Raw genomic sequence first — 21625 nt, 5'->3', positions numbered from 1 at the left:
GGGCCGGGGAAGCTGGCCTGTCACCCCTCAACTTCCCACCCTCAAACCCACACTGCCTACACCCAATGCATCCTCTCCACTTGCCTCCTGTTCCCACCCAAGACCCTTCCCCCTCTGGCCAAGGAGGATTCTCCCTGCCTCCCTGGGGGACCTCACACTTGGGTGGTTCTCCCTCTTTCCTGCCTTACAGTCTCATCCTCTCGCCCATTAGAGTTTCGACATGCCCAAGAGTCTCCCTTCTAAAGCCTTCCTTCAGCCCCATGTCACGCTGCAGCCATTGTCATGCCTCTGCCCAACTCACAACTAAATTTCTTCCAAGAATCATCTACACTGGCCGTCAGTGGGAGTCTTACCAACCCTCAACCCTGGAGATCTGGCTTCCGCCCTGACCACACTCCACCGAGATCATTCTCTGCAGGTCCTTCCAAGGGGCGCAGCTTGCTCTTCCTCTCCCTTCAGCTCCCAGTGCCTATAAGAACATGGACAACCCCTCCTGCTTGAAGCGTTCTCATCTCCCACCCTCTGGGATACCGCGCCCTCATCTTCCTCTCACCTCTTGGATCAGCGTGCCAGGGCTGCCGTGGCGAGCACCACAGACTGGGGGGCTGAAACAACAGAAATTTATTTTCTCACAGTTCTGGAGGCTAGAAGTCCGGGATCAAGGTGTCAGCAGGGTTGGTTTCTTCGGAGGCCTCTCTCCTTGGCTTGCAGTTGGCTGTCTTCATGTTCACATGGTGTTCTCTCTCTTCGTGCGTCTGTGTCCAAATTTCCTCTTCTTAGAAGGACACCAGTCATATCGCATTAGGACCAACCCTAATGGCCATTTTACCTTAATTACCTCTTTAAAGACTCTGCCTCCAAATACAATCGCATTCTGAAGTACTGGGGGTTGGGATTTCAACACATGAATTTGGAGGGACACAATTCAGCCCAAAACACCTTTCTTGTGGCTAAGCTTCTTAGCATCTTGCTGTCTCTTCCCAGGCCTCAGAGACGGGGACTCCTCGAGGTTCCATCCCAGGTCTTCCTCTTCTCACCCCACAGAGTTCCCCTGGGTGGGTGCCTCTTGCCCTTTAGCTCCAGGTGCTCTCAATAAACGGATAAGATGCCAGCTACATATTGAATGCCGACCCGCCTCCTGAGCCCCAGACAAGCACAGCCAATTGTCTCCTGACGTCTTGACTTGGCTATCTCACAGGAGCCTCTAAGAACTTGTAACACAGAGTGCATCACCTTCTCTGCAGATTTGTCCTTCCTTCTCAGTTCCTTAGCTCCCAGAAATGGCACCACCATCTATGTCCTCTGCTGTCCAAGCCAGGAGCCCAGGGCTGCCTTTGACTCCTCTTTGCCACCTTCCCCACAATCAGTCACCCAGAGCTGAGTCCTGAACTTCTTTTCACTTCTCTCCATCCCCACCCGACCATCTGGTCCAGGCCCCATCTTCCCTCACCCTGACTGCCAGACTGTCCTGTTCCCTGGCCTCCCCGCAGTCTTGCCTGTGTCCGCGGAACACTCCACTCTTGCCAGATGAATCCACTTCCCTTCTGAAAGGCCCCAGTGGCTCTCAGGGGTCCCTGGCCTTGCGGCAGCTGGCCCATTTATGTCTGCCTGTTCTCCAATGACACTGAGCTTCCTGCAGCTCCCTCCTGAGTGAGTGATGGCCCTGCTGCACTGTCCCTCCTCTGCCACCCCTACACGTGTGGAGGAGAACCAGCTCAGGTGCCCGGGGACCGATGGCGGCCCCCTTCCCTCACTTCCTCACTGGATTTGCATGGGGTCTCCGAGGGGGGCGTCTGGTGCCTCTGTCGTCTGCCTATTTGTCCACCTTCTCTTTCCCCTTTTGGTTTTCTCCTTCCTTCTCTCCACCCCTCCACAGGGCCCAGGGAACTGAGGGTAGGTGGTGTCCTTGTGGGGAAGCAGCCAGGCTCTGACCTTAGACAAGGCTGCCAAGACTTGCTTGGAGTGGGGCATGGAGAACGAGCACTTCTCAGCCCCTGAGAGAGACATCTGGTACTGCAGGGAAGCATGGGCATGTCGGGGTTAGGCCTTGTGGGGAAAGCCTGAGACGTTCCCGTTTTCGGGGCTAATGAGTGGCAGGGGACTGGGTGAGATGGCAGGAGCAGCAGCAGCTCTGAGAGACTGAAAATGAGGCCAGGCTCCCCAGGCCCTGGGGAAAGGGTCACACATCACTGCCCTCATCCCCTAGCATTCTGACTGTCCTTCTAACCACGGCCTGAGTGGGAGGAGGGAGGCCCTAGGGGCCAGCGGGTGGGGATGGGTGAGAGGAAGCCGCATTCCTGGAGTGTTAATGATCTCTGGGCTGGGCAGGAGCTGAGCCCCCAAACCAGGTAAAAACAACAAACAGCTCCCAGGAGGGATTTGTGTCTGTCCTGAGAGTCAAGGATTTCCGCCCTGGATAGGGGCTGTGGCACTGGGGCACTTAGTAAAGACATTCCCCGGAGACCAGGAGCCCCCTGACCTAGAAGTATCACTTTGAGAACAGACCCCTCCCCCATCCCTTTCCCTCCCCCATCCTCCTAGGAGGCCCAGTGCCCTCCACACCTGGGAGGGGTGAGAGAAGAGTCTGGGTGCGCTCCTCACCTGGTCTCTCCAGTCCTTACACCAGTCCAGCGAGTGATGCTGTTCTTGACATTTTACAGCTAAGGACACCAAGGCTCCATAGAGAAGATGCTCCATAAACAGCTAACTGAATAAATGGGTGAATGAAAGAAGTGACTGGCTAAAAGTCACAGTCGTGCTGGGGCCAAGCTGCAGCTGGAACCCGGGTCTCCCTGACCCCAACCATGAACCCCACCTCTACTACATGGTCCGCCTGGCACAGCAGGCCAGCAGCTTCTCCCTGCAGAAGTGGAAGATGCTTGGAGGTCCTGGAGAAGAGGCCAGGCCTCACTCCCTAAGGAACTCTGGGGCTGCCTGGAAGAAGAGGAGCCAGAGCTCTCAGAGCTGAGGCCTGAGGGACCGTGGAGGAGTTAGGAAGGGGCAGGGCTCCCAGGGCTGGTGCCACCACACTGCAGACATCAGGTACCTTTCTGCTTGGCTCAAACTTTTCCTCCCTGTGAAGCCTCTCTTGGCCCCCAGGCAGTTGAGAAAGACCCTCCTCCCCTTCTCCTCCCTCCCCCTAGTCCCCTGGATACAAACAGTATGAGAATCTACCAAAATCTCTTAACTACTCAAGTACCTTGCAGTGGGGCCCTTAGTGAGCACTCAGGAGCAGCTCTGTATAGGTGTGTGGGGGGGTGTCCTTCTGCAGCATATCAACTCACCCACTTTGTCCGGCTTCCTGCCCTCACATGCTCTTGCATCCTTTCCTCTCTTCCCTCTGGGCCTCGGGCCTGACCCCTCCTGGAGCCTGGTCTGTACCTTCCTTGGGGCCTTCCCACAAAATCCTCAGGCAGCTCTTGGCTTCTTCCTGCCGTGTTTCCGTACTCCCCCCTCTCCCACCCACAATTCACAAAGCCGAGCCCTGATGCTTTAAATCCATCATTTATTGCCCACAGCTCGTTAGTATTACATAAATCACAGAGATTGAGAAAATTTCTGAGAAGTTAAAAAGACACTGCGGAGCCCCCTGGGTGTGGCCGAGGCATGTGTGCTGATGCCTGACTCACACCAGCCCAGGGCTGGAAAATCACCTCTGCTTCTGTCCACTAGTCCTTCTCCTCTCAGGACTCCACGCTTCTCCGGGGCTAGAGGCCCAGGACAGGAAGTAAGCCGGCTCACAACCAGGAAGTGGAAAGGGGTCTGTCGGCCATCTTGACTCAGCAGCCATCTTGTCTTGGGCTTTTGGTCCCTGCACCCTCAGACTGCTCTCCAGAAATGGGAGAAGGGCATCCCCGAGCCTGAGGGAAAGCTGGACATGACCAGAGGAGGGTCGGGTGGGTGCGCAAGGGCTGGAGAACCAGCTGCAGGTGTGCCCTGTACTGTGGCACAGCTGGGCCAGCCCTGACCTGTGGGTTCTGGCTGGGCAGCCGCCTCAGTCATGAGCCAGTCTGCCCACTAGGACTCCCTTCCTCTGGCCTCAGCAGAGTTGGGGATGGATGTTGGCCAAAAGTTTCCCCTTGTGCTTTCTGCAGCCAGACCAGGGCTTAGCAGCATGGCCCGCTGAACCTGCGTCACCATCACCCTGAGCTAAAAGGATCCTTTGCCTCCTCCACCAGGAGGAGCCCCCTTAGCTCACCTGAAATTGCATTTGGGAGCATGACTAGAAATCACCCAAGAGACAAAGTAAGTAGGTTATGAGATGCTGAGGCCACAGGGCTGGGCTGGGACAGGCCCAGGCAGCCAGCACAGAGAGGGATTTGAAGACCCCATCTCTGCCAGGCCTCTGGAGGGGGTGAGAATGGGGCGAGGGTGGGCAGTTTTGGTCCCAAGGTAAAGTGCACAAGAACAAGACCCAATGAGAGGTGGGCAGGGGGAGCTTGAAGTGAGCTTTTCAAAAGAGGACTGAGACATGCCTAGCCCCCAGTCATTGGCACATTCACATTATGGCGAGATTAGCTTAAAAATACCTGCCCCTCCAACACTGTGGCACCCGTCCACTCTGCTGTTTTGTTCTCCTTGTCTCTGCCTTCTCCCTTTCCTGATGGGCAGGAGGTCGGCAGCTCCTCAGGAGAGTAGGGAGCCCTCAGGGCAGTGTCCTGTAGAGCTAGCTTGGGGGTTCCAGGGCTGGCTGGGAGGTGAGGGCAGCAGGGGCTTCTGGGAGGTGCATGCGTCAATGCCCGTGGAAGACCCGCGGGCACCTACCCCTGCCCTCAGGATGGAGAGCCGCTGTGGCCACGCCCTTGCTGCCCGGCGCCAGCCTTTTCCTGCACGCACCTATGCTCACCTCCAGCCAGGTCTCTCCCCAGGTGGAGTCACCAGGGGAGGGAGGCCCTGCAGCTGCCTGTCCAGGGCTCTATTCCAGTTGGGGTCAGGCGAGGGGTGCATTGAGGCCCGTACTTCCTCTTTGCTTGGGCCTTTAAGACAAGGGGTTACCCTGTTCACCCTCACCTCAGCCCTGCTTTCTTCTGCAGAGCTCTCTCCTCTCTCCTGGCCCGCAAATGGGAGGGAGATGGGAGTCGGCAGCCAGTGGCCTTGGAGGGCCCTGTGGGGCGAGAGGTGGCACGCACCCACATGTGACCCCACACTCAGGCCCAGGCACCCATGCTGCCTCCTCCTTCAGAACTGTAAAGTGTCTGGCAAAGCTCAAGTTCTCCCAAGATTTGGGGTCACACACAGAAGGGCAAAGTCCAGGTTCTGAGGGCAAACTGCTGGCCATTCCCAAAGGGACCTGCCCTTTTCCCAGTCCAGTGTCCACGTTGGGGATGTGCCTGGCATGACCAGCATCCAAGCAGGACAGGCAAAGACGAAGTCTAGCTGGAAGAGCAGGTGGGATCCCCTCGATCCAGTCTTCTGGTTCTGGATAGGGAGTGGAGGCTCAGAGAAGGGAGTGGATTTGTCCAAGGTCACACAGCCCAAATTAGTGCCAGAGCTGGGGCCCACTGTTCCTGGGTCGATGTTGCCTCTCAGATAGATGCCTAGAGATCTGGCCTCCACACCCTCAGGCACGAGACCCTCCCAGTCAGGATGCAGCTGGATGGGGCAGGCAGCCTCTGTGGCTGGAGAGGCCCCCCTGATGCAGTCAGCCTGGCTCCAGGCCCACTCTCAGCCCCAACACCCAGCCGTCCAGCCTGGTGCCTGGAAGGAGTGCAGTCCGTGGTTCCCAGAAAACATCATTCCTTCTTGGGGCTTCCTGCCTGGAGCTGGGGTCATCTCAGGGGCCTCAAATACATCAGGGCTCCACGAAGGGTGACACCAGTCCCAGTGTGTCAGTGGACTTCGTGCAGAGGAACTGGTTCTACAGATGTGGCATGGATAAAGGCTGGCCACCCTCAGAGCCAGCCACCCAAGGAATCTTCCAGAGGCCTCCCATGCTGCTTGACTCCCTGGACCACCTCCTGAGGACCTTAGTTGTAGCCAATTCATCCTATGAGGTGGAGACTGCCTCCCCTCCTCTCCCCAGCCCAGCCCTGGGAGCCATCGAACCCAGCTACGGTAATCTCTTAAATCCACCAACTCCCAGGCCCACTCCTACACTACCACCTGTCCACCTGCCGCATCTGGGCAGCTGCAGCCAAGGCTCAGACTTGATTCTGATAAAAAAGAAAAAGAAAAAAGAAACCAAAGTATAAAAGGATCCTAATTCTACCCTGTGGGCACTCTACAATTTTTCAGCTTCACACATAATTGTGCTGAGTAGAGTTATGACAACCCCACGTAAGGCCCAGAAATGCACTTGATTATTTTTATAGGAAATGTGTTAGAATTCCTCACCCTTATGTTAACAGGTGAATGGGTTAGTCTCTACCACTGCAGTGCCAGGTGGCCCAGGACTGGGGGGCTCGGTTTGCCCCTCTCTGCAGGTGCAGCCCATGAGACCTCTTCCCTGTCCCCAACTCCCCGGCCTGGACAACGCTCTGTCCCCAGGCCGGCTGGCCTGCTACCGCTCACAGCCCCTTGTTGTACACCACTGTCCGGCAGCTGGTGGCCTGGGCAATCTCAGGCTCCAGTTGGGATGTTTCAATCTGAGGAGAGAGTGAGAACAGACAGAGGAAAGGGGAGGGAGGGGTGAACGGGGAGGCTGGGAGTAGCAGTTAGGACTATCCTGGTGCCCGCAGTTCCGCCTCTGCCTCCAGCACCCCCAGCCAGGGCCCAGCATGCCACCTAATGACACATCTTCCTTCTTTCCTGCCGTCTGCCATGGGCTCACAGCATCCCTTCCAGCCCAGGTCTTGCCTCCTTCTCTGACGGCATGGCCCTGTGGGTGAACATCTGGCTTCTTACAGTGTCTCCCTCATCTCCAAGGACCCTGGCCACTGCACTGCACAAACCCACTCCCTGGGCCACACCTTGGACCTGGGCACCACCCAGGGCTGCTCCACTCAGACTCCTTAAATCCAAACCCCACCCTCTTGGACCCCACAGTCCCCTATCCTTCCAGCATCCCACTCACTCTCCCTATCTGTTTTCAGACCACCGAGACCTCAGGCCTCAGACTCCTCAGTCCTCACACCCTCCCCCTCCAATGGGACACCAGGGACCATCACTCCAGCCACTCCCTCACCCCAACATCCTTCCAGCCCTGACTGGCAGAAGCCCTGCTTTGGAGGAACCCAATCATGCATCCACCCTCTCTCCACAAGAACCTGACCACCTAATGTAGACCACTCGACAGTCACTGTTCCTGACTTTGGCTGGACCCTCAGAGTGGCCAGCAAACCCCCACCCCCGGGCCACACTGCTGGTCCACTCCCTCTCCCGTTCTCCAGAGGCCACCTTAGCCCTTCTCTGTCTCCTCAGCCACGCCCCCCGCAGCTCCCCACTCATCCTGAGCAGATGAGCCTTCTTTATACTTCAGGGGGAAAACAGAAGGCATCAGAAGGGACCCCTCAGCACCCCATCATCAAACCCATGGCCTACCTGTGTCCACTCTGCTCCACACCTGCCCTCCTGCCCCCCACCGCAGCTATCCCTCCCCTTGGAAGGCAGATCCCCTCTGGGCTCCACCTCCCTGCCTCCCACTCCTGCAGCCCACTTCTGGCTTGTCCACCCTCTTTCCCACATTTTCAGTCCACTGACTCCTGCGCACCAGCATTTCAGCACAGACAAGAACCTCCCATCTGAGAAAATTTCCGTTAACCCCACGTCCCGCACCAGTTACCGCTTGGTCTCTCTCCTCCCCAACATCCAAGTTTTTTTAAGGCATTGTCTACACTGGCCATCTCCACCTCCTCACTCCCACTGACTCTTCAACCCACAGCAAATCTGGCTTCTCTTCCCACTACACTCCATGAAAATCTTTCTCTCCAGGGGCACTGTTGGCTCCTTTTTTGTAACATCCGCTGGATACTTCTCAGGTCCACGGGGCCTGGTCTAGCTGGGCTCTCTTCCCTGCACACACCCCTGGGTGACTCTACCCTCCTGGTGACTCTCAGATCTGAGGAGTCTCCAGCTACGTTTTCCCCTGAGCCCTGGGCTCACAGCCGACTGCCTGCTAGACTTTTCCATGGATGTCTTACAGGCACTTGAACCCATCGAAAATGGAACTAAATTCACCATCTCCCACTGCCCTAAGCAGGCTCCCACAGTGCCACCCAATGGCGCTCGCGCCAGAGACCCTGGGGCCTCCTTGCCTCCTCTTTCCTTCCCTCCCCTCAAGTCTCACCTACTCCAGTCCATCCCCCACCGCAGCCAGTGCGAGCCTTCTCAACCACAAGTGTGGTCATGCCCCTCTTTGTTACAAACTGGCTCAGGGCCCCACTGCCCTCAGGGACCCAGTCCAGACCTGTGCGCCATCCTGCCCCTGCCAACTTTCACCACCCTTCTCCTGGGACTGGAGATACGGCACACCTACTTATTTCAGGGCCTCAGAGACACTGAGCTGGTCCCACCCTGAGTCTGCCTGAGCTGGCCCCTCTGCCACTGCCTCTCCTCCTCCCCGACCCGGATTTCCCTGGACTTCGGCTTATCTTCTGTGCCTCAGCTTTGGACATCTTCCCTCATCCAGCCTGGGTGTGGCCACCTCTTCAGGCCCTTCTTTCCAAAGGGGCAGATGAGTCTCAAAGCATTTTGCTTCCAGCTCTTTGGGAAGCGAAGAAACAAGTCCCTCTTCAGGCCCCCGCAGCTCCCTGCCCTTCTTCAATCTGAGTCGTATCATGTGGTTTTGAGGTTGACCGTTCACACATCTCCCCACTCTCCACATTAGATTGCAAGCTCCGTGAGGCAGGAATGCAGTGTGTGATCTTGCTTCTCCCGGCCTCCTCGAGGCCGAGTGATGGGTACCCAGTAGGTAGTCAGTAAGCATTGAATAAATGAGTGGAACAAAGAGAGGCAGAAGGCACTGGGAGGACAGGGTCCCCCTGGAGGCTCCACAGCAGCCCAGATGTTGGTCTGCAGCTCCAGGGACTAAGCCAGTGAGGATGCCTGAGCCCCTTCGTGGGGGGCGCCCCAGACTGACAGGGCCCTGGGCAGATTCAAGGAAGCACCAGGCCTTTGTAACTCAGCTCAGCTGAACTTGGTCCCCAGGTACCTGCAACCATGGCAACCCTGGGGAGCAGGCAGAAGGTACCACAGACCAGCCCCTGCCTTAGAAGAACTCAGTCATGCCCAGGCCATGCATGCCACAGGCCAGACAAGAGGGAATTCGGTGTGGACCAGCGCTGGTGGGCATGGCGGAGTTCCTGGAGAAGGGGGACCCTGCCTCTGCAGTCCCTGGTAACCCAATACCCAGGCTCTGCCACTTGAGAGGGCCAAAGAGACAAGAGCTAGGCTCAGGGCCTGGGCCTCTTCCCCACCCCCTCTCCTCAAACTGCCTCCTCCCTCCCCACCCCTGCCGGCCTCCGAGTCCCCTCCACCCCACCAGCTCCCCTCGTCCCCACGCTGCCACTGACACAATGCACAGCACCCACGCTTAAAAATCTAAATGCTTTTGAAAATGTTTAACCTAGTTAGACAAATTAGCAAAAATTTGTGCAAAACAATTTAGGTATTTAAAATATTCAATGTTTTTAAAAAACTGGAAAACTGTTCTTAGCTTTCAGCTGCAAAAACCAACAAAATATAACATCCCAGCAATCTTACCATGAGGTGTAACATAACCCTTCGGGAAAGCTGTTAAACAGCTACTGAGGCATCCTGGGAAATAGCACTTCATTTATTCAAATGCACATATGTCAGGCTTTTGCACCATATGTCATTCCAAGCTATTTACAGTAATAATTAAATCTTAATCAACGTTTAACCTCTGTAAAATGTTTGAAGAATCCTAATCACCCTTCAGACTGCACTAATGAAGGAGAAATATATAAACATAAAAGGAAAATGATGCATAGATATCACGCTGGAAAGAACAGTAATTGCAAAATTGTATTTCTTTTAAATATAATCAGTAAATGATGTAAAGTAAGCCAAGGAGTATTTTAAGTTAAGACATCTTGGATGTCAGAGGTGTGAGCAGCTAATTTTGTTCTGCTACCCATAACAGATGTAGCATATTTTATTTTAGTGCCATTATTAGCAACTTCCCATGCCGGCTTTCACTGAAGCACTGAGGCCCGCATTAAAATCGGCAGGGCTGCTCACCACCACGGTGGAGGACCACGGGCCAGGGCCACGGCCCACTTGGTCCACTCCCTGGAGAGCGCTGGTCCGGGGGGAGACCGAGGCCTTGCCCTCGCTGTGGGGGCTGTCACAGACCCAGGTCCCCCCAGGCTCCCCACTGCGCTGAGGGCTGCAGGTAGGAGGGACGCCTGGGGGAGATGCGGGCAATGGGAAGGCTCCAGGGGGAGGTGGTCAAGGCCCTCCAAAGCAGGGGCTTGGGGACAGAGGTGGCATTCAAGGCTTTTCCTTTCATTTCAATTCGATAGGCCCTCAAGTCAGCAGATGTTTATGGCTGCCAACTCCATACACCAAGGCTGGGCACACAAAGATGGACAAGACTAGCCCATGCCCTTGAGAAGCTTGAAGTCTAGGGGAGGAGTCAGACATGAAAGCAGATGGATCCCAGAGAGACAGAGTGCCATGGAAACTGGGGAGGGGGTGGGCGTTTCCATGTATTGATGAAAGAATAAGGAAGGAGGACTTCTTGGAGGAGGTGGAAAATGGAGGATTTTCATAAGAGAGGGCAAGAAAGCTTGGTGGGCAAAGGGAAAAGCATTAGCTGGCCAGCATAGCCCGTTGGGTGGGGGCGATGTTGGGCAGACTGGGAATGTGGCAGGAAAGGGGGCTGGGAAAACCAGGCCCTTGTAGGCCATAAGGTGTCAGCATTTTATCGGAGGGCAATGGGGAGCCATTGAAGGATTCTGAGCAGGAGCAGGCCATGATCCAGACTGAGAGAAGCATGTGCTGGGGATCCTTTCTGAAGATGAAATCCACAGGAGTTGATGACCAATCCCGTGTGGGGGTGAGAGGGAGGTGTCGAGGATGACTGTGTGTTGGATGACTCCTAATTCTAGCTCAGGAGCTGGGGTGGCTGGTGACGCCATTCTCAGAGGCAGGAAAGATGGGAGGGGGACGGGTCAGGGTGGGAGGGTGATGGGCTCAGGTTTGGCCATATCGGGTCCCCCAGGTGGAGAGGTCTGGAAGGCAGACAGGTCCCAGGTTCTGGAGCTCTGGGCAGGTGTATGGGCAAGAGAGTGAGGCCGGGGTGTGTGAGCACAGCCAGAGGCCCCGGAGTGGAGGAGCTTGCCCAGGAGAGCAGATGGAAGGGGAGGGTGCCAGGCCTGGGGAACAGGCACATTGGAGGGGCGGGTATAGGGAACAAGCCCATGACGGCGGCCTTGGGGTATCAGCCCAAGGAGTGGAAGCAGTGACAGAGGGAGCCACAGACACCAGGCAGCATGGACACCAGGCAGACAGTTTTCTGAGTGGTCCTAGTGAGGGATGAAAGGCTTTGGTCTTGGCAATGGAATTTGGTGGCCTCTGGGTTCCAGATTTCCTAACTCCCACTTAGTGCTGACCCAGTCACAGCCTCTCACTTCTGTCCTGAGCCAATTCAACTGGCCGTTAGGTAAGACCCCACCAGCTCTCTGGCCATGGCTGGAGGTTGGGCAAATGGCCCACCATCTTGAGGTTTCACGGGTGTCAGGACTGTTGGGGGTCCTTATCACTGGGCTCAGCAAGGGAGGCTGGGGTGGGGACTCCTGGGCTGCCTCTCCCTTGAAGATCACCTCTCTGAGGTATGGGGGGGCCAAGTGTCCTCCTCGGAAAGCACATCCAGGGCCCTGCTGGTAAATGAATGTGACTCAGGTACTGAGTGAGGCCAGTGGAGTGCCCTGCATCTGCCCTAACCAGCTCCAGGTTCTCAGAGGTAGGGACAAAATGCTGTGCTGTTCTCTTGGGGTCACCCTGCTGTTTGGGGGGCTGATGAGTAAGAAGCAGAAGTGGGCTTTACATGCCATGTCGGCATCAGAATGGTGTGGTGGCCACAGAGGCTCACAGGTGGGTTGTGGAGGGAGGGAGGGCCAAGGCCCGGCGAGAGGAGTGGGTGCAGCAAGGAGGGCCACCAGCACCAGCTCAGTAAAGGCTAGAGCCCCAGGAGAGTGGGCTGAGGACAGGGGCTTGGTTCTGACCACAGATGAGCTCTGAGTGGCCTCCTCTGGGGAGAAGTTGACAAGGAGAAATGGGGCTGGGCAAGGAGTGGCCGCAGCCAGAAGGGGTGACCTAGCCCCAGGCTGCCAGGGGAGGGCAGGCAGGAACCTGTGGTTCCCTCCTTTCCTCTGGTGGACTCCTCCCCAGGCAACTGATAGCCAGTCAGCAGGAGCCCTCCAGGGAGGTGGTGTCTGCAATGGGGAGCCAGAACCCTAGAGGGTGGGACTGCAGGCACCAGCAAGGAATCAGCACTGGCTGATGGTACCCCCCAGCCCAAGAACTGAGGTGCCAGGAAGATGTAGGCCTGCTGGAAACAGGCCCACCCTGCCATGAGACAAGCAGCGTTACCCTGCTCGCATTCCTTGACTTGGGACAGAACTTCCACCCCGGCTCCAGACAGCCTCATCTGTATCCTGCCCCAATATCAGAGACCCAACCCCACCCTCCAGACACAGCCAGACCCTGCTGCCCCCAGCAGCAGATACCCCCAGACTTCCAGTTACATCTAAGGTCAGAGGCAGCAAACACGAAGCACCATGTCTGGTTGCCCCTAGCCTCCCCTGAGCACCCCAACGCCCGGCTGGCCCCAGAGTCCCCTAGAACAGCCTGACAGCCTTCCTTCGTGGTGCAGGAAGGGTTAACCCTGAGCTATTTGCCTGTCTCCTGGCTCATCCTGGGTGTGGGGCCAGGGTCAGGAATGCATTTGGGGCCACCTCTGCCTCTGCAGCCTCGGGAGCACACACACCTGCAGCCAGACCGGGCGGATAGTTTACATATTTGAACCTGGAGCTAAGGTGCCGAGACGTAAACAGGAAACTGGATCCCGGCCTGTGCCCCCTTCTCAGGGGCTTTTACCCACTACAAAGACCTTCCTCCTCCCTGCCTTTCTTCTTGTGTCTTTTCCGCCTCCTTTTCAAAGGCACAGGGCTGGGGGGTAGGGTGTTCAGCGTGACCCTGTGACACGGCTCAAAGCTGCCTCCTGCTTCTGGTCAGGGATCTGGGCCGCTGACGGTCCACAGTTGGTGGCGACACTGATGCAGGGTCCAATGCCCATGCCAGCACCTGGCTGATCCTGTGTGCCTGAGGCCTCTGCCAAGCCAGGAACCAGCTTACCTCCCAGGCAGCCACATCCCACCCTGTCTCACCAAGGCCGGGCAGGCCTCGGGTCCTGCTCAGACACACACCTCCGGGCTCCGTCTTTGGGGAAGCTATCCTGAGTATCCTAGAGGGCAGGGGTGTTAGGCCAGGGCTGAGGAGCAGCTGAGGCCTGAGCCTGGACTCCTGGGCTAGGCCTCTGGTGGTGGCTCTGGGCTCCCACTGCCTTCCCAGTGAATGTCAGACTTCTTGGCTGGACATTCAAGGTCTTCTGGGACCCTCTCCAGGTTGCTCATCCATCGGCTGCTCTCGATTTCCAGTATGTTGTATGTTTAGGCTTTGAGGTCTGAATCCAGCTATATCCTAATCCTCTAAGGCTGCCTCCTCCAGGAAGCCTCCCCTGATCTTCTCAGACTAAATCCACTGGTGCCACCTCTGGCACCCCTGGCACTTATTTCCATCTCCATCACATCCCCAGTCACAGGCCAGTTTGTACACTATCCGTGAATACGGCCATCCCCCACCCAACCCGTGTGAGTCTCTGAGGCAGTATCCCCCTGGCTTGTGCACAGTCGGTCCTCAACAATGGCTGAATCAAACTGAACTGAAGCTCTCCAAGTGCAGGCATCCTGTTTTATACTTTTCCTCCTCCCCTGTGCGATGTGCACCCAGTGGATGCTCAGGCCCCCTCCCCATTTTGGAGCTGTGCACTGTTCCTGGGTGCCCTCTGGTGGACCAATCTCAGAATCATTCTCTGTCCTCCATCTTCACAGCCTTTGGGCCTCAGTTTCCCCATATGTACAGTGGGAAGATTTTCTACCTCCTGGGGCTGGAGTGAGGATAGTATCAAGAAATGGATGGGAGAACCCTTTGGAGGCTTAGAAAACCTGTGCAATTTGCAGAAAGAAGGCAGGACTCCGGGGTCATCCCAGTGCCCAGGCCTGGTCCTGCTCGCTTGGGTCTCCTCATAGCTCGGAGGATGAGCCTTTGCTGTGTTCTAAACACTTCGCACATATTGATGGCTTTAATCCTCTCAACAGAAGCTCTGCACAACCACGCCTCCTCCCTCCCTGTCCTGAATTCAGCTAGGTGTTCTAGAAAGTCCTAGAAAGAACCGGGGAGGGACAGGCTGAGAGGCGGCCCTGCGGAGGCCTGCCGCTGGGGCACGTGTGTGCGTGTTCGTGCGTGTGCTCATGCGTGGGCCCGTGTGCACGCACAGGTTTGGGGTGGGGGTGTGGGGAACAGGCAACATGACAGGTGGCGTTGGCGTTCCTGGGCTCCGAGCGGCTTTGCCATTCCCATCCGTCCCTCCTGGGGGGTCCTGTGGGCAAACTCCAAGAAAGCAGCGGGCGGGGAGGCGGCAGATTTCTGACAGTAAAAATAGCCCGCTTCGGAGTCCAGTAGGGGCTGCTTAAACCAGTGAATGAGAAAAACCCCAAACAAACATCTCCAAGCAAAGCAGGAGATGGATGTCAGATGGGAGGGGAGGAGGCCCTGCTCGGGGAGATAGTGAACGCCTGTGGACTCAGAAGGGACACAATGTCCCCTAGTCGTTGTCTCTGGCCTCACGTCAGCCCTGGAAGAGCAGGAGAAGCAGGAGACTCACGAAGTCAAGGCGAGTCCAGGTGAGCCATGCTCTGTATTAGGTGTGGAGAAAGAGCGCCAGTTCTCAGCCTGAGGGACACCCTATGTGTTGAGAGAGGGAGAAAAGACTGTTGTCCCCAGGAGGGAGATGGGACCCAGGAAACACACACCACCAGAGTCTACATGTGTGAGATGAGACAGATCCTGGTGGAGCTCATCAGGGAGGACTTCCTGGGGGAAGGGTCATTTCTAGAACAGGTCGAATGTAGACCTGAGCTCATTCAAATGCTTTCTCAGAGAAAGAGAGGCAAGCTCGGGGAGACATTTGCTTCCAGGGTGTCACAGCTCCCAGCCAAGCTGGTTCATCAAAACCACCATTTTCCTCAGGGCTGGTGATGAGGAGAGGGATGGTGGAGGTTCTGGCACCCACTGGGGGTACCCACATTCTTTTCCCAGGGAGGGAGGGCGCGCCTCTCTGTTCCTTAACTCTGAGAGCTGGAAGGGGGAGCAGCGAGGGCTGGGAGTCAGGGAGTGAGAAGTGGGGTGACTGAGCTTGACCCTCTAAGAGCCACCCTCTGGGACCAGGGTGGGGCGCGGCTTGTGAGTGGCGTGGGGACATGAGGAGGGCCTCAGCCTTCCTCAGAACACGCCCTCAGTGCCTGGACCCTCCAGGGCTGAGGTGAGAGGGACAGTTGGGGGCGTTGGCAGGGCTGACATGGGAGGCTCTGAGCAGGAAGCCCGGGGGCTCTGATGATGTCTCTTCTCCCAGTCAAGGTGTTTGGCAGAAGCTGGAGGGGCAGAGGGAGGGTTGGGAGAGGGTATCCTGCTGAGGTGTCAGGGAAGGCCAAAGCGCAGGGCCCAAGAGCCCTACAACTGACAGTCAACTGCAGGGTAGGCCAACAGGGAAAACAGGCCCAACAGGATGCAACCCTGCTGCTAGTGAACCTGACTCCTTGTCCCCAGGGAACAGAGCCGTATACACTTGGAGATCCCCCAGCCCTACAGAAGCAGCCCAGGGCTCTCTCCTCCACCAGCAGCCCAGCCAGAGGGTCTTTCCTGTGCTCTCACCTCAGCCCCTAGTGATCCTGGGAGGCCAGAAAGAGAGAGTGAGGGTCTGGGGGCTACAAGGCATGTTCCGAGGAAGGCTAGGCTCTGCCCATTGTGATTCAAGCCGTGCCTGGCCCCAGAAGGTGGCCCTCAGAGGGCACACCCATGCTGCAGATGAGACACCCGAGGGTCAGCTTCTGACTTAAGGTCACACAGTCTGCTGTCAGCTCCCCTGACTCTGGTACCAGGGCCCTGTCTCATGGTGTCACTTCCAGAAGCCTAATGGGCAGAGCCAGGAAGAAACTTAGTTTCAACACCTTATCTTATGGCTGGGGAAACAGAGGTCTCTCAGGTTAAGACCAAGGTCATACGGATAGTTGAGGCTGAGGGATGGCAGCCAGAGCGGAGGAGGGCAGGCCTGGGGGAACCTTGGCCCCAATCCTACCTAAGGACAGGGCAGAGCCCCCAGTGGTCCCCAATCCCCCGAGACTCACTCATCCACAGAAAAGCCCCACCTTTTCCTGTGGACACATTTCAACCTCACCAAATCAGCTAATTATTGACAGTTGGTGAAGAGGAGATTTCACTTTTTCCTCCTGTTAAACTGCTTCTAATTAGTTCCCTGTCACCACGGCTGGCTCGCCCGCCCGCCGCTCGCCCGTTCACGCGGTAATCCCGCTGCACAGTGCCTCATTAACCTTTTGCTCCTCTCCTGCCGCCTGCCAACAAGATGAAGACAAAAACAGATTGTCGAACAATGGCTCCAGCTTGTACGTGCAGCCCTGTCCCCAGCCCCCGAGCTCCTGGGGGAACAGTCGGGGGTGGAAAGAGAGAGGAATGGGGTGGGGAGGGGAGAGCCCGAGAGGAACGGGGAAAGGGAGAAAGGGGCACAAAGACAGACAGAGACAGAAACAGGCAGGGACGCAGGAGGGGGTTTTGGCCAAGGTACTGCTTCTTGCTCTGGGAGGCATGAGGTTCATTAAACGGGATTGGAAGTGCTCCCAGGTGGGGAACACCGGCTGTCGGAGTTGGAGGGACATTCACCACCCCCGGTCCAGCCTCTTGTGGCAGCCAAGCCCATGGGCCCGGAAACTGGACCCAGGGCATCTCCTTCGCGGGAGCTAAGGCACTAGCATGTGCGTGTGTGTGTGTGTGTGTGTGCATGCGCACACGCTCATGTGTGCCTGGGAGAGGACTGAGATGACTACATTTGCCTGGACCCCGGAGCCCCAATCTCCAGAGTGGGCAGGGCCAGAAAGGCCACCACAAATCAGGCCCCGCCATGCCATGGAGGCCTCCACAACCCGCCTGACCTCGAGTCATCCCGGGCAAGCTCTAGCACAGCCTTCTGCTTTATTTTCATCATAACTACACCATCACTTGACATTTCTTGTTTATTGGGTTTCTGTCTGTCCCACTAGAATGGAGGCTCCCTGAGACCAGGGGGCTATGACTGGAGCCTCCCAGTTAAAAGAAGAAGGGGAAAGCACCCCAGTGTCTGTGGGGTGGGGAACAGATTCTGGGTGCAGATGGGCCCGTCCATGCCTGGGCACGGCCTGGCTAAGCCGGCCTTAGCCAATGCCCCACAGCCTTGACCTGCAGGTCACAGGCTTCACCTGGGCAGACCCCATGCTCCCTGCATGGTGATGGACTGAGGCCCAGAAAGGAGGCCATACCTTGTGCCCCCCGTCGTCACACCCAAGTTCCTCAGGAGGTTCCCCGCCCCACCTGCTGGCCCACTAGACAACCCCTGTCCCCCAAGCTCTGGGTTACAGACAAAGGCACAAACACCTACTCCAAAATGTCCCTTGAATGTGGATGTGAATTCCCATGAAGGGTAGGAGGGCTGGAATGTTCCTACTGATAAATGAGCAAGGAGCCATCTGGAGCTCATTTTATAGTGAGGTGGGGGTGGGCTGTGGAGGGCTATGGGATCCTTCTGTGGCTACAGAGCCCACTCCATCATTACCAACTTTGGACCTTGGGCAAGGTACTGAACCTTGATGTGCCTCAGTTTCCTCATTTGTAAAGACGGAATAATACTGGTGCCTACCTCATAGGACTGTCATATTCTGGACCCCCATTTGCCCACCACAGCCAACCAGGCCCCTCTACTTACTGGACCAAGGGGGCCATGCCTTTCCACTCTGGGCAATGTGCACTCCCTCCCCATCGCTGCCCTTTCTCCAGGCTCCCAACCTTCAACTCACAGAATACCCAGTGAATACAGCTTTCTTTGCTGTTCTCCAATGGTTTCCCATCCCTGAACTCACTTCTCTGAACAAAGAGAGAAACTTGACTACCATTTTGCCTCCTAGACTGCCTTGCCTCGCTACAACACCCGGTTGCCAAGTCTTGTCAACTCCTTCTAGTCCCCCTGCAGCAGTTCACTTGCAGAGACCTCCCACTGCCCCCGCCCTCCTTGAAATGCCCTTGTCCTCAGCATCCACGAAGCCACCTGGTCGGGGTTCTCCCCCTGCCCCTGGCTGCTCCTGCCCTTTCTTGATGCCCACAGTGACCTCACCCCTTCCCCGGCTTCAGTTCCTCCCATGCACCAAAAGTTCCAGATATCCAGCCAAAATCTGTCATGAGAAGCTTAGCTGCACACATCTAACTGTCTAGGTAACATCCCTGATGGTCAATGACACCTGGGACTGGAGGGCATTAGGAGGATTTAATACCAGGCATATGCAGAGTTCCCAGCATGCTGCCCAGCGGCGTAGATGCTTAGTAAACGGTAGCTATGATTATTATTATTTGTAATTATTAGCACCATTTTAGTAGGCAGAAATACTGATTTGAAAAAAGCAGACAAAACTCTCCCCCAGGGATTGAAGGGGAATTAAAGTTCTTTCCTCAACCTCTGGGGTTAGTGGGTTGGAAACCCCACACCCATCACTGCAGGCCAGCCACTCTAGGAACCAGTTCCTAAACTCTATCTCCAAGTCCCCTAATTAATTAATTAGTGTTCCAGCAATTACTCCTGTTGACAACTTTGGTGACTCTTGGCAAGGTTGGGTCAGCCCAAGCAAGTCTAGACTTATTGCGGCAAATCCCACTGGCTTCTGGGATGTGAGACATGATCCCCATACGACAGAGGCAGCACCTCGTTAGAGAGAGTTAATTGGGAGGACGGATGGGGGAGTGAGGTCCTCTCAGCCAATTGGCTGATGGCCTTGGTGCCATAGGTCACAGACGGGCCACAAAATACCCCATAATGCCCAGGCCCACCTGCATGCTGTTGGGGTTGACGGAGGTAAGGAGAGGGCTCTGAAAACCATGTCCTAACCCTCCTTTCCCAGAGAACAGACAGTATGCAATGACTATATTCTTCCCAATCTAGAGAAAGAGGCTTGGGTTGCAATGAGAGGGACTTTGGTTAGACACCCAGAAGAACTAACTTTCATGCCTATTTGAGGCAGGCACGGGGGAAGAGAGGAGCCTGGACTTTGACATGGAGCCTCTGTGAGGCCAGGGCTGCTCACTTAGACCACCTCTTTGCAGCCAGGGCTGGAGGCCTGGTTGGGTGGATGGTGGCCATCTCTCCATTATTTGTCCTCGAGGGACACCTGCCAAAGACCCACAGAACTCCTAGACTCTTCTCTACCAGAGGGTGCCCCCCAGCTCCCTCCTCTCTTCCCTGCCTCAGGGTAGGGAAAGTGGTTGAATGAGGAGAGAAAATCCCACAGAACAAGCAGATGCAGCATCTCCTGGGAGCTCTGGATGGGAAGTGGGCCTCTGGGCTTTCCTTCCATGTCAGCACCTGGCTTCTGTGACTTTGGGCTGCTCCCTCGCCTACTCGAGGCCTCCATTTCTCCAGCAGAGAAATGGGTGGTAAACTGGATGACCTTGAAAATCCTTCCAAGGGGATGGTCTCCAATCCTGTACTGTGGGGTTTCTCTGCCCTGGGTCCTCCCCTAGGCAGAGAGGCAGAGCTATGAGAGCTACTGAAGGCTTCTGAACACCGTGTGCCACGAGCACTCTGACCCTCGCCTGGAACTGCGGGCTCAGCCCAACTGTACAAAGAGGTGCAGCAGCTTCGGGGAGCGCTGGGCCAAGCCCTTCCAGGATGGGGATGCGAGGACCACCGAAGTGCCCTCCCTCCCATCTTTAAAACTTCCAGGTCACCTGGAGCCCTTGGCTCCATTTGGAGTCCCCCAGCCTCGAGTAATAGCTGTTCAGCTTTCAGGGTGGGGGGGTGCGGAAGAGGATGGGGAGGGGTATCCCTGGCTTCACGACAGGGCTGGATCCCATGGACCTGAGGGGGCTGCTGGCACAGACTATACACCAGGCTTCCCATCCCAGTGTGCCCTAGCCCCCCATGACAGGAGCCCCACTCATCACAGTTTCCTTCTAAGACTCTGGGGCTCAGTGGAGAGAAGACTCTAGCCCTCACCCCCACCCTAGGACCTGGGGCTGGAGGCTGGGTCACCACCTCCTACTCTAAGACCCTGGGTCCCCAGTTCTCATAGTCCAGGTACATCACCCCAGGCCCCTTATTTTCACCTTTCCTGACTTCCCTGCAGGAACCTGCACCCCTCCCACCAGCGCTCTGGAGGACTGAGCAGGGTCAGTCCTGCAATCACAAGTCAGAAGGCCGGTCTCTGGCCACAGCCTCCATCTTCCCATGAGCTCAGTTACTCCAGATACCACGTTCATTCTCTGACCCCCTTGGGTCTGCCTCTCCATCAGACTTGCTTCTCCCACTCACCTTACTTGCCCTCTTCACTCCAACCCCGCTAAGATCCCAAGGGGGTCCACAGCTCCTCCTGATCTCCTACCAACCTCCTGAATGCCCCCTCTAGCTGCACAAAACCCGCTGAGTGAACCCTGTGGCCTCTCCCGAAGCCGGCCCCAGCACCTTTGGGTAGACAAGTCCTGGCCACGCCCATGGATCCATGTCCTCCCTCAGCCATCCCCTCTGCTGACCCCTGTACCCACCCCCAGGCCTCCCTGACTTCCTTGGTCATCTGTCTCTCCCATTCTCCCCTCTGAATGTCTCAAACATTCTCTGTAGTCCTCAGATTCCTGACCTCCCCCTTGCCCACCCTCCTTTCTCTCTGCTAGTCATGAGAATTCAGAAGCCATCGGGACTACTTCTGGAACCTCCCCACCCCCGAACCCCACACCCAACTGCATCTGCCTGCGCTCTGCCTACTAAAGAGGGGAGAGGGCTCTCCCCTCGCCAAGGCAAAGCCCTGAATCCCTTCCTCTGTGCTCTGTCCCCCCACCTCATGGACTTTGCTCTCCCCATCCTCTTCCTCCCAGTGTCTTCCCTGTTGCATTTACACAAGCTCCAGTCTCTCCCATTGAAAAATGGGAAAATAAACCAATAAAAGCTTCTCTTGATCCCTCATCTCCTTCCAGCTGTGGGTCTGTTTCTCTCTTTTCCCTTGGCGCCAGCCTCTGGACTGAGCGGTCAGCCTGCGCCCCATCTCCTCACCCATCAGCTGGGCCCCACACCTCGGACAGGGTTTGCCTTCAACACCTGAGACACCAGCGGAGGCTTCAACCTCACGGACCATGACCTCTAAGGAGGGTCTGACCTTGTGGATGGCCCACCACCCGCTGACCCCACCTGGCTCTGTCCTTACTGCCCTGGCCATTCGTCCTTGGATACCACCCCCCCGTCCTCCCCCGCCCAGGGCCTCTTTGCTCCACACGCTCCCTGGCTGATACCACCCACTGCCCTCGCTTTCATTACTGTTTTTATGCTGGTGGCCTCTTCTTTTGTCCCTCCTGGATTCCAGAC

At 56.5% G+C, this 21625-nt stretch overlaps 1 protein-coding gene across 5 annotated transcripts in view; it reads right to left on the bottom strand.

Moving 5' to 3' along the window:
- Positions 1-3488: 3488 nt before the first annotated feature.
- The window catches only part of SFXN5 (sideroflexin 5), a 107977-nt gene continuing 89840 nt past the window's right edge, over positions 3489-21625 (bottom strand). For 3 of the 5 annotated variants that reach the window (XM_014836644.3, XM_044772667.2, XM_070511968.1), the window contains one exon: positions 3489-6584. In XM_014836644.3, coding sequence (XP_014692130.1) covers positions 6507-6584 — 78 coding nt within the window. In that variant the 3' untranslated portion in view covers positions 3489-6506. Of the gene's footprint in view, positions 6585-14714; positions 14929-18100; positions 18400-21625 lie in introns of those variants that run through there. The other 2 variants (XM_070511967.1, XM_044772666.2) reach the window with 2 other exon arrangements.

This window comes from Equus asinus, chromosome 6 (assembly GCF_041296235.1).
Source record: "Equus asinus isolate D_3611 breed Donkey chromosome 6, EquAss-T2T_v2, whole genome shotgun sequence".
NCBI classification, from domain to species: domain Eukaryota; kingdom Metazoa; phylum Chordata; class Mammalia; order Perissodactyla; family Equidae; genus Equus; species Equus asinus.
The sequence above is the reverse complement of the archived record's forward strand: the minus strand, read 5'-3'. Positions and strand labels throughout refer to the sequence as shown.